Below are 13,148 nucleotides of genomic sequence, written 5' to 3' on the forward strand. Positions count from 1 at the left end.
AGTGGGCGGGGAAAAAACCCTGAATCACATGACGATGTCACCAAAACGGCCCCTTGTCCAGGGGTCAGGTCACAGTGTTTGAGGTAGCATCATTCCTACAGGATTATCTTTGTTACCGTAGCGATGATCAATCAGCCTCAGGCACCAGATGGAAGCTCGGACCATGTGACAGTCCAGCTGCAGCGCGAGGTCCACTCACCTGACCGGCCAGAGTGACCACAGCCACCAGCAGACACACGATCAGACCTCCTGCTGAGCCAAGAGCCACCAGACCGCTCGGATGATCCACCAGGCAGTCTGCGGGGGCGGGGCCTGGGCTGGAGGCGGGGCTGGAGGAGGTCAGGGCCTGCGTGGAGGTCAGGGCCTGCGTGGAGGTCAGGGTTTGGCTCAGAGGGAGCAGACAGAGGACCAGGAGCAGCTCCATCTTCAGATCTGGAAAACATCAAACGTACATGTTTGTTGTTCACAATAATCTCACAAACATTTAATACTCTGTGTTTCTCATTTTGATTTGCCAAACGTCTTAATGTAGTTTTGTTGCTGCAGCCGAGGTTTTGGACAAAAGTACAAGATCATGAGTCCAACTACTTCAGCCCAGCGCCTTTGGCCACATATTGTACACGTTGTACACATTGTATACTGTGTGTACTCTGTATACTCTGTGAGCGTCCAGGCAGGATCAGTCCAAAGGTCAGCGTCTATGTCCAGGCCTTTCAGGACAAACTCTCCTGAAGTGGTCAGAGCTCGCTGTGGTGTTTCTTTAGTGTTCAGCGTCTCGAGACCCTAAAGGAGACCCTAAAGGAGACCCTAAAGGAGACTCTAATGGAGACCCTAAAGGAGACCCTAAAGGAGACGCTAAAGGAGACTCTAAAGGAGACCCTAAAGGAGACCCTAAAGGAGACGCTAAAGGAGACTCTAAAGGAGACCCTAAAGGAGACCCTAAAGGAGACTCTAATGGAGACCCTAAAGGAGACTCTAATGGAGACCCTAAAGGAGACTCTAATGGAGACGCTAAAGGAGACCCTAAAGGAGACTCTAATGGAGACGCTAAAGGAGACCCTAAAGGAGACTCTAATGGAGACGCTAAAGGAGACCCTAAAGCAGACTCTAATGGAGACGCTAAAGGAGACTCTAATGGAGACGCTAAAGGAGACCCTAAAGGAGACTCTAATGGAGACGCTAAAGGAGACCCTAAAGCAGACTCTAATGGAGACGCTAAAGGAGACCCGCGAGTCACATTGGGCCGGTCAGAAGCGTCCACTGTACTTTGTATTTTCCTTGAAATCTGTTCAAGTCAGTTATTATTTCAGAAGATCATTTATTGATCTGATTTGTTGTGATTGACACTAATTTGTTTCTTCAATTCAGTTTGAATCAAGTATTTCTCCTGTTCATTTAGGCCTGGTATAGACCCAGTTTAGGCCTGGTATAGACCCAGTTTAGGCCTGGTATAGACCCAGTTTAGGCCTGGTATAGACCCAGTTTAGGCCTGGTATAGACCCAGTTTAGGCCTGGTATAGACCCAGTTTAGGCCTGGTATAGACCCAGTTTAGGCCTGGTTTAGACCCAGTTTAGGCCTGGTTTAGACCCAGTTTAGGCCTGGTATAGACCCAGTTTAGGCCTGGTATAGACCCAGTTTAGGCCTGGTTTAGACCCAGTTTAGGCCTGGTTTAGACCCAGTTTAGGCCTGGTATAGACCCAGTTCTGGCCTGGTATAGACCCAGTTTGGGCCCGGTGTAGACCCAGTTTAGATCTACTTTAGACCTGGACTTCTTTTTATCCTGCTCACTTTTTTCAGTTTCTTTTTTATACATTTTTGGAGATTCTTAGAAGACGATCATGTCCAGTTTACAGGTCAAACATCTTCTGACCACCTTCTCGTTCTGTGTCGTCCTCGGAAGGTTCAAGACGGGTCAAATCAACGGCGACCTGCTCATCTACCACGTCCTGCTCACCCTGAAGCCGTACTACGCCAAACCCTACGAGATCGTGGTGGACCTGACCCACGTCGGCCCCAGCAACCGCTTCAAGACCGACTTCCTTTCCAAGTGGTTCGTGGTGTTCCCGGGCTTCGCCTACGAGAACGTGGCGGCCGTGTTCGTGTACAACTGCAACACGTGGGTGAGGGAGTACACCAAGTACCACGAGCGGCTGCTGACCGGCCTGAAGGGCAGTAAGAAGCTGCAGTTCATCGACTCTCCGGCCAAGCTGGCCGAGCACATCGAGCCGGACCAGCAGAAGCTCCCCGCCGCCACGCTGACCCTGGAGGAGGACCTGAAGGTGTTCCACAACGCGCTCAAGCTGGCCCACAAGGACACCAAGGTCTCCATCAAGGTCTGTGAGAGACTCTAGAACACACATTTCACACCTGAAAAGTATTCAATCAGACAAGAAATACTGTATTTTCTGGACTCGGTAAGACTCTAAGGTGCGACTTCTATGTGATATTATTTGTTATTTTCACTCTGGCAACCACAAGAGGGCGCTCTAGGCTCTAAGCGACGCAGAAGAAGAATCTGCACTTCCTCTTCCTCTGGAGTTTGTGGAGTTGTTTAGAAGTGACACAGAGGAAGAAGAATTCAGTGGATTTAGTGATTTGGGGTAAAACTGATGCTTTGCTAAACTTGTTAGCATGTTAGCATGTTCTTTATGCTATAGTTATCTGAATAACTGTTCATATGTTACGTTAACATACCAGACACTTACCACAGTTCTGTCTGCCTCATGTAGCTGAAGGTGTTAGCGTTAGCATACGTACACCGCGTCATGTAGCTGAAGGTGTTAGCGTTAGCATATGTACACCGCGTCATACGTACACCGCGTCATGTAGCTGAAGGTGTTAGCGTTAGCATACGTACACCGCTTCATGTAGCTGAAGGTGTTAGCGTTAGCATACGTACACCGCGTCATGTAGCTGAAGGTGTTAGCGTTAGCATACGTACACCGCATCATGTAGCTGAAGGTGTTAGCGTTAGCATACGTACACCGCGTCATGTAGCTGAAGGTGTTAGCGTTAGCATACGTACACCACATCATGTAGCTGAAGGTGTTAGCGTTAGCATACGTACACCGCGTCATGTAGCTGAAGGTGTTGGCGTTAGCATACGTACACCTATTCACCATGTTCTCTCATCTGTTATTATTTTAAACTGCATTTACAGAGGAAATGACTTATACTCCAGTGCCACTTATGCTCCAGAGCGACTTATATATGTTTTTTTAATATATTTTCTTATTATTGTGCATTTTTTTGCTGGTGCGACTTATAGTCCAGTAAATACGGTAATGACCTCTGATAACACATGTTAGCGCTGCTGTGTCGGGGGACAGAGCGAGTGTCCAGCCCCGGTGAGTGTCCTGACCGCAGTCTCTTGTCCCGTCTCAGGTGGGCTCCACGGCGGTGCAGGTCACGTCGGCCGAGCGCACGCGTGTCCTGGGGCAGCCCGTGTTCCTGAACGACGTGTACTACGCCTCAGAGATCGAGGAGATCTGCCTGGTGGACGAGAGCCAGTTCACCCTGACCATGGCCAACCAGGGCACGCCGCTGACCTTCATGCACCAGGAGTGCGACGCCATCGTCCAGTCCATCATCCACATCCGCACGCGCTGGGAACTGTCCCAGCCCGACTCCATCCCCCAGCACACCAAGATCCGGCCCAAAGACGTGCCCGGGACGCTCCTCAACATCGCCCTGCTCAACCTGGGCAGCTCCGACCCCAGCCTCAGGTCAGTGTGGTCAGGGATGTGTTTAGTGACCGTTCTTATGAGATGAGTGTGACCGCTTTATGAAATCAAACGACACTTTACATTTAGCTTTACTTTTCTGACAAAAGGCTCTGAACGGAAAGAACCTTGTTTTGCTTTACTTCTTTTAATTTAACTAAAAAAATACCAAATTTTAATTTGAAATTGCCACTTTTATCCAAATTTTATTTTTACACAGTTTAAACTTTAAAAAAATTAAATGAACCAGTCAGATTTATAATTTTACTTCTTGGTTGTAAATTGTGACTTTGCACTGGGAAACTCCCCTAACTGTTTCCTAGCAACCAAGATGTGACAAATGAAAACGTATGACAGCTTCATTTGCTGATTCATGTTTAGACGGAAAGAAACGCGTGTTTGATTCTGTCATTAATATGTTCATGTGGCGTGCTCAAACCTCTGACCTGTGTTTAACGCTTTGCTCCGCCCGCAGGTCGGCGGCGTACAACCTGCTCTGCGCTCTGACCTGCACGTTTAACCTGAAGATCGAGGGTCAGCTGCTGGAGACGTCGGGGCTCTGTATCCCGGCCAACAACACGCTCTTCATCGTCTCCATCAGCAAAACGCTCGCCGCCAACGAGCCGCACCTCACGCTGGAGTTCCTGGAGGAGTGCATCTCCGGCTTCAGCAAATCAAGTAAAGAGAGACTCCGAACGCCGGTGTTCAAACTCTGTGTGCGCCCCCTGCAGGCTGTGTGTGTGTGCCCCCTGCAGGCTGTAGTTAACCCTGTCTTTGCGCCCCCTGCAGGCTGTAGTTTACCCTGTCTTTGCGCCCCCTGCAGGCTGTAGTTAACCATGTCTTTGCGCCCCCTGCAGGCTGTAGTTTACCCTGTCTGCGCCCCCTGCAGGCTGTAGTTTACCCTGTCTTTGCGCCCCCTGCAGGCTGTGGTTAACCATGTCTTTGCGCCCCCTGCAGGCTGTAGTTTACCATGTCTTTGCGCCCCCTGCAGGCTGTAGTTAACCCTGTCTTTGCGCCCCCTGCAGGCTGTAGTTAACCCTGTCTTTGCGCCCCCTGCAGGCTGTAGTTTACCATGTCTTTGCGCCCCCTGCAGGCTGTAGTTAACCCTGTCTTTGCGCCCCCTGCAGGCTGTAGTTTACCCTGTCTTTGCGCCCCCTGCAGGCTGTAGTTTACCCTGTCTTTGGGCCCCCTGCAGGCTGTAGTTAACCCTGTCTTTGCGCCCCCTGCAGGCTGTAGTTTACCATGTCTTTGCGCCCCCTGCAGGCTGTAGTTAACCCTGTCTTTGCGCCCCCTGCAGGCTGTAGTTTACCCTGTCTTTGCGCCCCCTGCAGGCTGTAGTTAACCCTGTCTTTGCGCCCCCTGCAGGCTGTAGTTAACCCTGTCTTTGCGCCCCCTGCAGGCTGTAGTTAACCATGTCTTTGCGCCCCCTGCAGGCTGTAGTTTACCATGTCTTTGCGCCCCCTGCAGGCTGTAGTTAACCCTGTCTTTGCGCCCCCTGCAGGCTGTAGTTTACCCTGTCTTTGTGCCCCCTGCAGGCTGTAGTTAACCCTGTCTTTGCGCCCCCTGCAGGCTGTAGTTTACCCTGTCTTTGCGCCCCCTGCAGGCTGTAGTTAACCCTGTCTTTGCGCCCCCTGCAGGCTGTAGTTTACCCTGTCTTTGCGCCCCCTGCAGGCTGTAGTTTACCATGTCTTTGCGCCCCTGCAGGCTGTAGTTAACCCTGTCTTTGCGCCCCCTGCAGGCTGTAGTTAACCCTGTCTTTGCGCCCCCTGCAGGCTGTAGTTTACCCTGTCTTTGCGCCCCCTGCAGGCTGTAGTTTACCCTGTCTTTGCGCCCCCTGCAGGCTGTAGTTTACCCTGTCTTTGCGCCCTCTGCAGGCTGTAGTTTACCATGTCTTTGCGCCCCCTGCAGGCTGTAGTTTACCCTGTCTTTGCGCCCCCTGCAGGCTGTAGTTAACCCTGTCTTTGCGCCCCCTGCAGGCTGTAGTTTACCCTGTCTTTGCGCCCCCTGCAGGCTGTAGTTTACCCTGTCTTTGCGCCCCCTGCAGGCTGTAGTTAACCCTGTCTTTGTGCCCCCTGCAGGCTGTAGTTAACCCTGTCTTTGCGCCCCCTGCAGGCTGTAGTTAACCCTGTCTTTGTGCCCCCTGCAGGCTGTAGTTTACCCTGTCTTTGCGCCCCCTGCAGGCTGTAGTTTACCATGTCTTTGCGCCCCCTGCAGGCTGTAGTTAACCCTGTCTTTGCGCCCCCTGCAGGCTGTAGTTAACCCTGTCTTTGCGCCCCCTGCAGGCTGTAGTTTACCCTGTCTTTGCGCCCCCTGCAGGCTGTAGTTTACCATGTCTTTGTGCCCCCTGCAGGCTGTAGTTTACCCTGTCTTTGCGCCCCCTGCAGGCTGTAGTTAACCCTGTCTTTGTGCCCCCTGCAGGCTGTAGTTAACCCTGTCTTTGCGCCCCCTGCAGGCTGTAGTTAACCCTGTCTTTGCGCCCCCTGCAGGCTGTAGTTAACCCTGTCTTTGCGCCCCCTGCAGGCTGTAGTTTACCATGTCTTTGCGCCCCCTGCAGGCTGTAGTTAACCCTGTCTTTGCGCCCCCTGCAGGCTGTAGTTTACCATGTCTTTGCGCCCCCTGCAGGCTGTAGTTTACCCTGTCTTTGCGCCCCCTGCAGGCTGTAGTTAACCCTGTCTTTGCGCCCCCTGCAGGCTGTAGTTAACCCTGTCTTTGCGCCCCCTGCAGGCTGTAGTTAACCCTGTCTTTGCGCCCCCTGCAGGCTGTAGTTAACCCTGTCTTTGCGCCCCCTGCAGGCTGTAGTTAACCCTGTCTTTGCGCCCCCTGCAGGCTGTAGTTAACCCTGTCTTTGCGCCCCCTGCAGGCTGTAGTTAACCCTGTCTTTGCGCCCCCTGCAGGCTGTAGTTAACCCTGTCTTTGCGCCCCCTGCAGGCTGTAGTTAACCCTGTCTTTGCGCCCCCTGCAGGCTGTAGTTAACCCTGTCTTTGCGCCCCCTGCAGGCTGTAGTTAACCCTGTCTTTGCGCCCCCTGCAGGCTGTAGTTTACCATGTCTTTGTGCCCCCTGCAGGCTGTAGTTAACCCTGTCTTTGCGCCCCCTGCAGGCTGTAGTTTACCATGTCTTTGCGCCCCCTGCAGGCTGTAGTTTACCCTGTCTTTGCGCCCCCTGCAGGCTGTAGTTAACCCTGTCTTTGCGCCCCCTGCAGGCTGTAGTTAACCCTGTCTTTGCGCCCCCTGCAGGCTGTAGTTAACCCTGTCTTTGCGCCCCCTGCAGGCTGTAGTTAACCCTGTCTTTGCGCCCCCTGCAGGCTGTAGTTAACCCTGTCTTTGCGCCCCCTGCAGGCTGTAGTTAACCCTGTCTTTGCGCCCCCTGCAGGCTGTAGTTTACCCTGTCTTTGCGCCCCCTGCAGGCTGTAGTTAACCCTGTCTTTGCGCCCCCTGCAGGCTGTAGTTAACCCTGTCTTTGCGCCCCCTGCAGGCTGTAGTTAACCCTGTCTTTGCGCCCCCTGCAGGCTGTAGTTAACCCTGTCTTTGCGCCCCCTGCAGGCTGTAGTTTACCCTGTCTTTGCGCCCCCTGCAGGCTGTAGTTAACCCTGTCTTTGCGCCCCCTGCAGGCTGTAGTTAACCCTGTCTTTGCGCCCCCTGCAGGCTGTAGTTAACCCTGTCTTTGCGCCCCCTGCAGGCTGTAGTTAACCCTGTCTTTGCGCCCCCTGCAGGCTGTAGTTAACCCTGTCTTTGCGCCCCCTGCAGGCTGTAGTTAACCCTGTCTTTGCGCCCCCTGCAGGCTGTAGTTTACCATGTCTTTGTGCCCCCTGCAGGCTGTAGTTTACCCTGTCTTTGCGCCCCCTGCAGGCTGTAGTTTACCCTGTCTTTGCGCCCCCTGCAGGCTGTAGTTAACCCTGTCTTTGCGCCCCCTGCAGGCTGTAGTTAACCCTGTCTTTGCGCCCCCTGCAGGCTGTAGTTAACCCTGTCTTTGCGCCCCCTGCAGGCTGTAGTTAACCCTGTCTTTGCGCCCCCTGCAGGCTGTAGTTAACCCTGTCTTTGCGCCCCCTGCAGGCTGTAGTTAACCCTGTCTTTGCGCCCCCTGCAGGCTGTAGTTAACCCTGTCTTTGCGCCCCCTGCAGGCTGTAGTTAACCCTGTCTTTGCGCCCCCTGCAGGCTGTAGTTAACCCTGTCTTTGCGCCCCCTGCAGGCTGTAGTTAACCCTGTCTTTGCGCCCCTTGCAGGCTGTAGTTAACCCTGTCTTTGCGCCCCCTGCAGGCTGTAGTTAACCCTGTCTTTGCGCCCCCTGCAGGCTGTAGTTAACCCTGTCTTTGCGCCCCCTGCAGGCTGTAGTTAACCCTGTCTTTGCGCCCCCTGCAGGCATCGAGCTGAAGCACTTGTGTCTGGAGTACATGACGCCGTGGCTGCTCAACCTGGTGCGCTTCTGCAAACACACGGACGACGCCAAACGGCAGCGCGTCACCGCCATCTTGGACAAACTCATCACCATGACGATCAACGAGAAGCAGATGTACCCGTCCATCCAGGCCAAGATCTGGGGCAGCCTGGGACAGGTGAGAGCGCCCCCTACAGGCCCACGACGATGGTGACGTCAGCACATGTTCACACGCCTGTCCCCTCAGATCACGGACCTCCTGGACGTGGTGCTGGACAGCTTCATAAAGACCAGTGCGACCGGCGGCCTGGGCTCCATCAAAGCAGAGGTCATGGCCGACACGGCGGTGGCTCTGGCCTCGGGCAACGTCAAACTGGTGTCCAGCAAGGTCAGCAGCACCTCTGACCACTCTACGTGTCTATACGTCTCTATTTTAGCTCTATACAGCTCTATACGCGGTCACTTAAGGCCAGCGGTCACTTAAGGCCAGCGGTCACTTAAGGCCAGCGGTCAGTCTGTTATAGAAAGCATTTGTTTGTTCTCCTGCAGCAGTGGAACATGAGTTTGGCCTCTGCACATATTTGCGTCACAAACTGAGTTCTTTGAGTTTGAAACACAAAAGCTCATGAAGAAGATGATTTGTCGCGCGTTGCTATGGTTTCCTCCGATCATTCCAGAGTTCAGCTCAAACTCTAAAGTACCGAGACATTAGTACTTACAGGTCTTGGAGCGTCGCCGTGGAGCGTTGCCGTGGAGCGTCGCCGTGGAGCGTCGCCGTGGAGCGTCGCCGTGGAGCGTCGCCGTGGAGCGTCGCCGTGGTGCGTCGCCGTGGTGCGTCGCCGTGGTGCGTCGCCGTGGAGCGTCGCCGTGGAGCGTCGCCGTGGAGCGTCGCCGTGGTGCGTCGCCGTGGAGCGTCGCCGTGGTGCCGACCTCGTTCGTCGCCGTTGAAACACACAGTGGCTCAATAGAAACGCAGGCTCCGATTCTGAGCGTCTGAATACAGGCCTTTGTGATGAGAGCGAGGGAGAGTCTGCTCCAACTGCACCGCTGAATGAGAAATACACTCCAGAAGGAACCTGAAGGAACCTGAAGAGGAACCTGAAGGAGCGTGAAATACACTCCAGAAGGAACCTGAAGGAACCTGAAGGAGCGTGAAGGAACCTGAAGGAACCTGAAGGAGCGTGAAGGAACCTGAAGGAACCTGAAGGAGCGTGAAGGAACCTGAAGGAACCTGAAGGAACCTGAAGGAACCTGAAGGAACGTGAAGGAGCGTGAAATACACTCCAGAAGGAACCTGAAGAAACCTGAAGGAACCTGAAGGAGCGTGAAGGAACCTGAAGGAGCGTGAAGGAGCGTGAAGGAACCTGAAGGAGCGTGAAATACACTCCAGAAGTAACCTGAAGGAACCTGAAGGAGCGTGAAGGAACCTGAAGGAGTCTGAAGGAGCGTGAAATACAATCCAGAAGGAACCTGAAGGAGCCTGAAGGAACCTGAAGGAGCCTGAAGGAACCTGAAGGAGCGTGAAGGAACCTGAAGGAGCGTGAAATACACTCCAGAAGGAACCTGAAGGAGCCTGAAGGAACCTGAAGGAACTTGAAGGAGCGTGAAGGAACCTGAAGGAGCGTGAAGGAACCTGAAGGAGCGTGAAGGAACCTGAAGGAGCCTGAAGGAACCTGAAGGAACTTGAAGGAACCTGAAGGAACCTGAAGGAGCGTGAAGGAACCTGAAGGAGCGTGAAGGAGCCTGAAGGAGCGTGAAATACACTCCAGAAGGAACCTGAAGGAACCTGAAGGAGCCTGAAAGAGCGTGAAATACACTCCAGAAGGAGCCTGAAGGAGCCTGAAGGAACCTGAAGGAGCGTGAAGGAACCCTAAGGACCGTGAAGGAGCGTGAAATACACTCTAGAAGGAACCTGAAGGAACCTGAAGGAGCGTGAAATACACTCCAGAAGGAACCTGAAGGAGCGTGAAGGAACCTGAAGGAGCCTGAAAGAGCGTGAAATACACTCCAGAAGGAACCTGAAGGAACCTGAAAGAGCGTGAAATACACTCCTGAAGGAACCTGAAGGAGCCTGAAGGAGCGTGAAATACACTCCAGAAGGAACCTGAAGGAACCTGAAGGAACCTGAAGGAGCGTGAAGGAACCCTAAGGACCGTGAAGGAGCGTGAAATACACTCTAGAAGGAACCTGAAGGAACCTGAAGGAGCGTGAAGGAACCTGAAGGAGCCTGAAGGAGCCCAAAGGAACCTGAAAGAGCGTGAAATACACTCCAGAAGGAACCTGAAGGAGCGTGAAATACACTCCAGAAGGAACCTGAAGGCGCCTGAAGGAACCTGAAGGAGCCTGAAGGAGCGTGAAGGAATCTGAAGGAGCGTGAAGGAACCTGAAGGAGCGTGAAATACACTCCAGAAGGAACCTGAAGGAGCCTGAAGGAACCTGAAGGAACTTGAAGGAGCGTGAAGGAACCTGAAGGAGCGTGAAGGAACCTGAAGGAGCGTGAAGGAACCTGAAGGAGCCTGAAGGAACCTGAAGGAACTTGAAGGAGCGTGAAGGAACCTGAAGGAACCTGAAGGAGCGTGAAGGAACCTGAAGGAGCGTGAAGGAGCCTGAAGGAGCGTGAAATACACTCCAGAAGGAACCTGAAGGAACCTGAAGGAGCCTGAAAGAGCGTGAAATACACTCCAGAAGGAGCCTGAAGGAGCCTGAAGGAACCTGAAGGAGCGTGAAGGAACCCTAAGGACCGTGAAGGAGCGTGAAATACACTCTAGAAGGAACCTGAAGGAACCTGAAGGAGCGTGAAATACACTCCAGAAGGAACCTGAAGGAACCTGAAGGAGCGTGAAGGAACCTGAAGGAGCCTGAAAGAGCGTGAAATACACTCCAGAAGGAACCTGAAGGAACCTGAAGGAGCCTGAAGGAGCGTGAAATACAATCCAGAAGGAACCTGAAGGAGCGTGAAGGAACCTGAAGGAGCGTGAAGGAGCCTGAAGGAGCGTGAAATACACTCCAGAAGGAACCTGAAGGAACCTGAAGGAGCCTGAAAGAGCGTGAAATACACTCCAGAAGGAGCCTGAAGGAGCCTGAAGGAACCTGAAGGAGCGTGAAGGAACCCTAAGGACCGTGAAGGAGCGTGAAATACACTCTAGAAGGAACCTGAAGGAACCTGAAGGAGCGTGAAATACACTCCAGAAGGAACCTGAAGGAGCGTGAAGGAACCTGAAGGAGCCTGAAAGAGCGTGAAATACACTCCAGAAGGAACCTGAAGGAACCTGAAAGAGCGTGAAATACACTCCAGAAGGAACCTGAAGGAACCTGAAGGAGCCTGAAGGAGCGTGAAATACACTCCAGAAGGAACCTGAAGGAACCTGAAGGAACCTGAAGGAGCGTGAAGGAACCCTAAGGACCGTGAAGGAGCGTGAAATACACTCTAGAAGGAACCTGAAGGAACCTGAAGGAGCGTGAAGGAACCTGAAGGAGCCTGAAGGAGCCCAAAGGAACCTGAAAGAGCGTGAAATACACTCCAGAAGGAGCCTGAAGGAGCGTGAAATACACTCCAGAAGGAACCTGAAGGCGCCTGAAGGAACCTGAAGGAGCCTGAAAGAGCGTGAAATACACTCCAGAAGGAACCTGAAGGAGCGTGAAATACACTCCAGAAGGAACCTGAAGGCGCCTGAAGGAACCTGAAGGAGCCTGAAGGAGCGTGAAGGAATCTGAAGGAGCGTGAAGGAACTTGAAGGAACTTGAAGGAACCTGAAGGAACGTGAAGGAACCTGAAGGAGTCTGAAGGAGCGTGAAATACAATCCAGAAGGAACCTGAAGGAGCCTGAAGGAACCTGAAGGAGCCTGAAGGAACCTGAAGGAGCGTGAAGGAACCTGAAGGAGCGTGAAATACACTCCAGAAGGAACCTGAAGGAGCCTGAAGGAACCTGAAGGAACTTGAAGGAGCGTGAAGGAACCTGAAGGAGCGTGAAGGAACCTGAAGGAGCGTGAAGGAACCTGAAGGAGCCTGAAGGAACCTGAAGGAACTTGAAGGAGCGTGAAGGAACCTGAAGGAACCTGAAGGAGCGTGAAGGAACCTGAAGGAGCGTGAAGGAGCCTGAAGGAGCGTGAAATACACTCCAGAAGGAACCTGAAGGAACCTGAAGGAGCCTGAAAGAGCGTGAAATACACTCCAGAAGGAGCCTGAAGGAGCCTGAAGGAACCTGAAGGAGCGTGAAGGAACCCTAAGGACCGTGAAGGAGCGTGAAATACACTCTAGAAGGAACCTGAAGGAACCTGAAGGAGCGTGAAATACACTCCAGAAGGAACCTGAAGGAACCTGAAGGAGCGTGAAGGAACCTGAAGGAGCCTGAAAGAGCGTGAAATACACTCCAGAAGGAACCTGAAGGAACCTGAAGGAGCCTGAAGGAGCGTGAAATACAATCCAGAAGGAGCCTGAAGGAGCGTGAAATACACTCCAGAAGGAACCTGAAGGAACCTGAAGGAACCTGAAGGAGCGTGAAGGAACCCTAAGGACCGTGAAGGAGCGTGAAATACACTCTAGAAGGAACCTGAAGGAACCTGAAGGAGCGTGAAGGAACCTGAAGGAGCCTGAAGGAGCCCAAAGGAACCTGAAAGAGCGTGAAATACACTCCAGAAGGAGCCTGAAGGAGCGTGAAATACACTCCAGAAGGAACCTGAAGGCGCCTGAAGGAACCTGAAGGAGCCTGAAGGAGCGTGAAGGAATCTGAAGGAGCGTGAAGGAACTTGAAGGAACTTGAAGGAACCTGAAGGAACGTGAAGGAACCTGAAGGACCGTGAAGGAACCTGAAGGAGCGTGAAATACACTCTAGAAGGAACCTGAAGGAGCCTGAAGGAACCTGAAGGAGCCTGAAAGAGCGTGAAGGAACCTGAAGGAACCTGAAGGAACCTGAAGGAGCCTGAAAGAGCGTGAAGGAACCTCAAGGAACCTGAAGGAACCTGAAGGAACCTGAAGGAGCCTGAAGGAGCGTGAAGGAATCTGAAGGAACCTGAAGGAACCTGAAGGAACCTGAAAGAGCGTGAAGGAACCTGA

The 13,148-nt window shown here is 53.0% G+C and overlaps 1 protein-coding gene across 2 annotated transcripts in view; it reads left to right on the forward strand.

Moving 5' to 3' along the window:
- Positions 1-13,148, forward strand: part of nf1a (neurofibromin 1a) — a 186,051-nt gene that overhangs the window by 135,510 nt on the left and 37,393 nt on the right. For both annotated transcript variants that reach the window (XM_072456416.1, XM_072456423.1), the window contains exons 36-40: positions 1,902-2,334; positions 3,386-3,726; positions 4,199-4,401; positions 8,080-8,273; positions 8,343-8,483. In XM_072456416.1, the coding sequence (XP_072312517.1) occupies positions 1,902-2,334; positions 3,386-3,726; positions 4,199-4,401; positions 8,080-8,273; positions 8,343-8,483 (1,312 nt within the window). The remainder of the gene's footprint in view (positions 1-1,901; positions 2,335-3,385; positions 3,727-4,198; positions 4,402-8,079; positions 8,274-8,342; positions 8,484-13,148) is intronic.

Source organism: Eucyclogobius newberryi, unplaced genomic scaffold, assembly GCF_026437365.1.
Source record: "Eucyclogobius newberryi isolate DKJ021-1_F unplaced genomic scaffold, fEucNew1.0.hap1 SCAF_10, whole genome shotgun sequence".
NCBI classification, from domain to species: domain Eukaryota; kingdom Metazoa; phylum Chordata; class Actinopteri; order Gobiiformes; family Gobiidae; genus Eucyclogobius; species Eucyclogobius newberryi.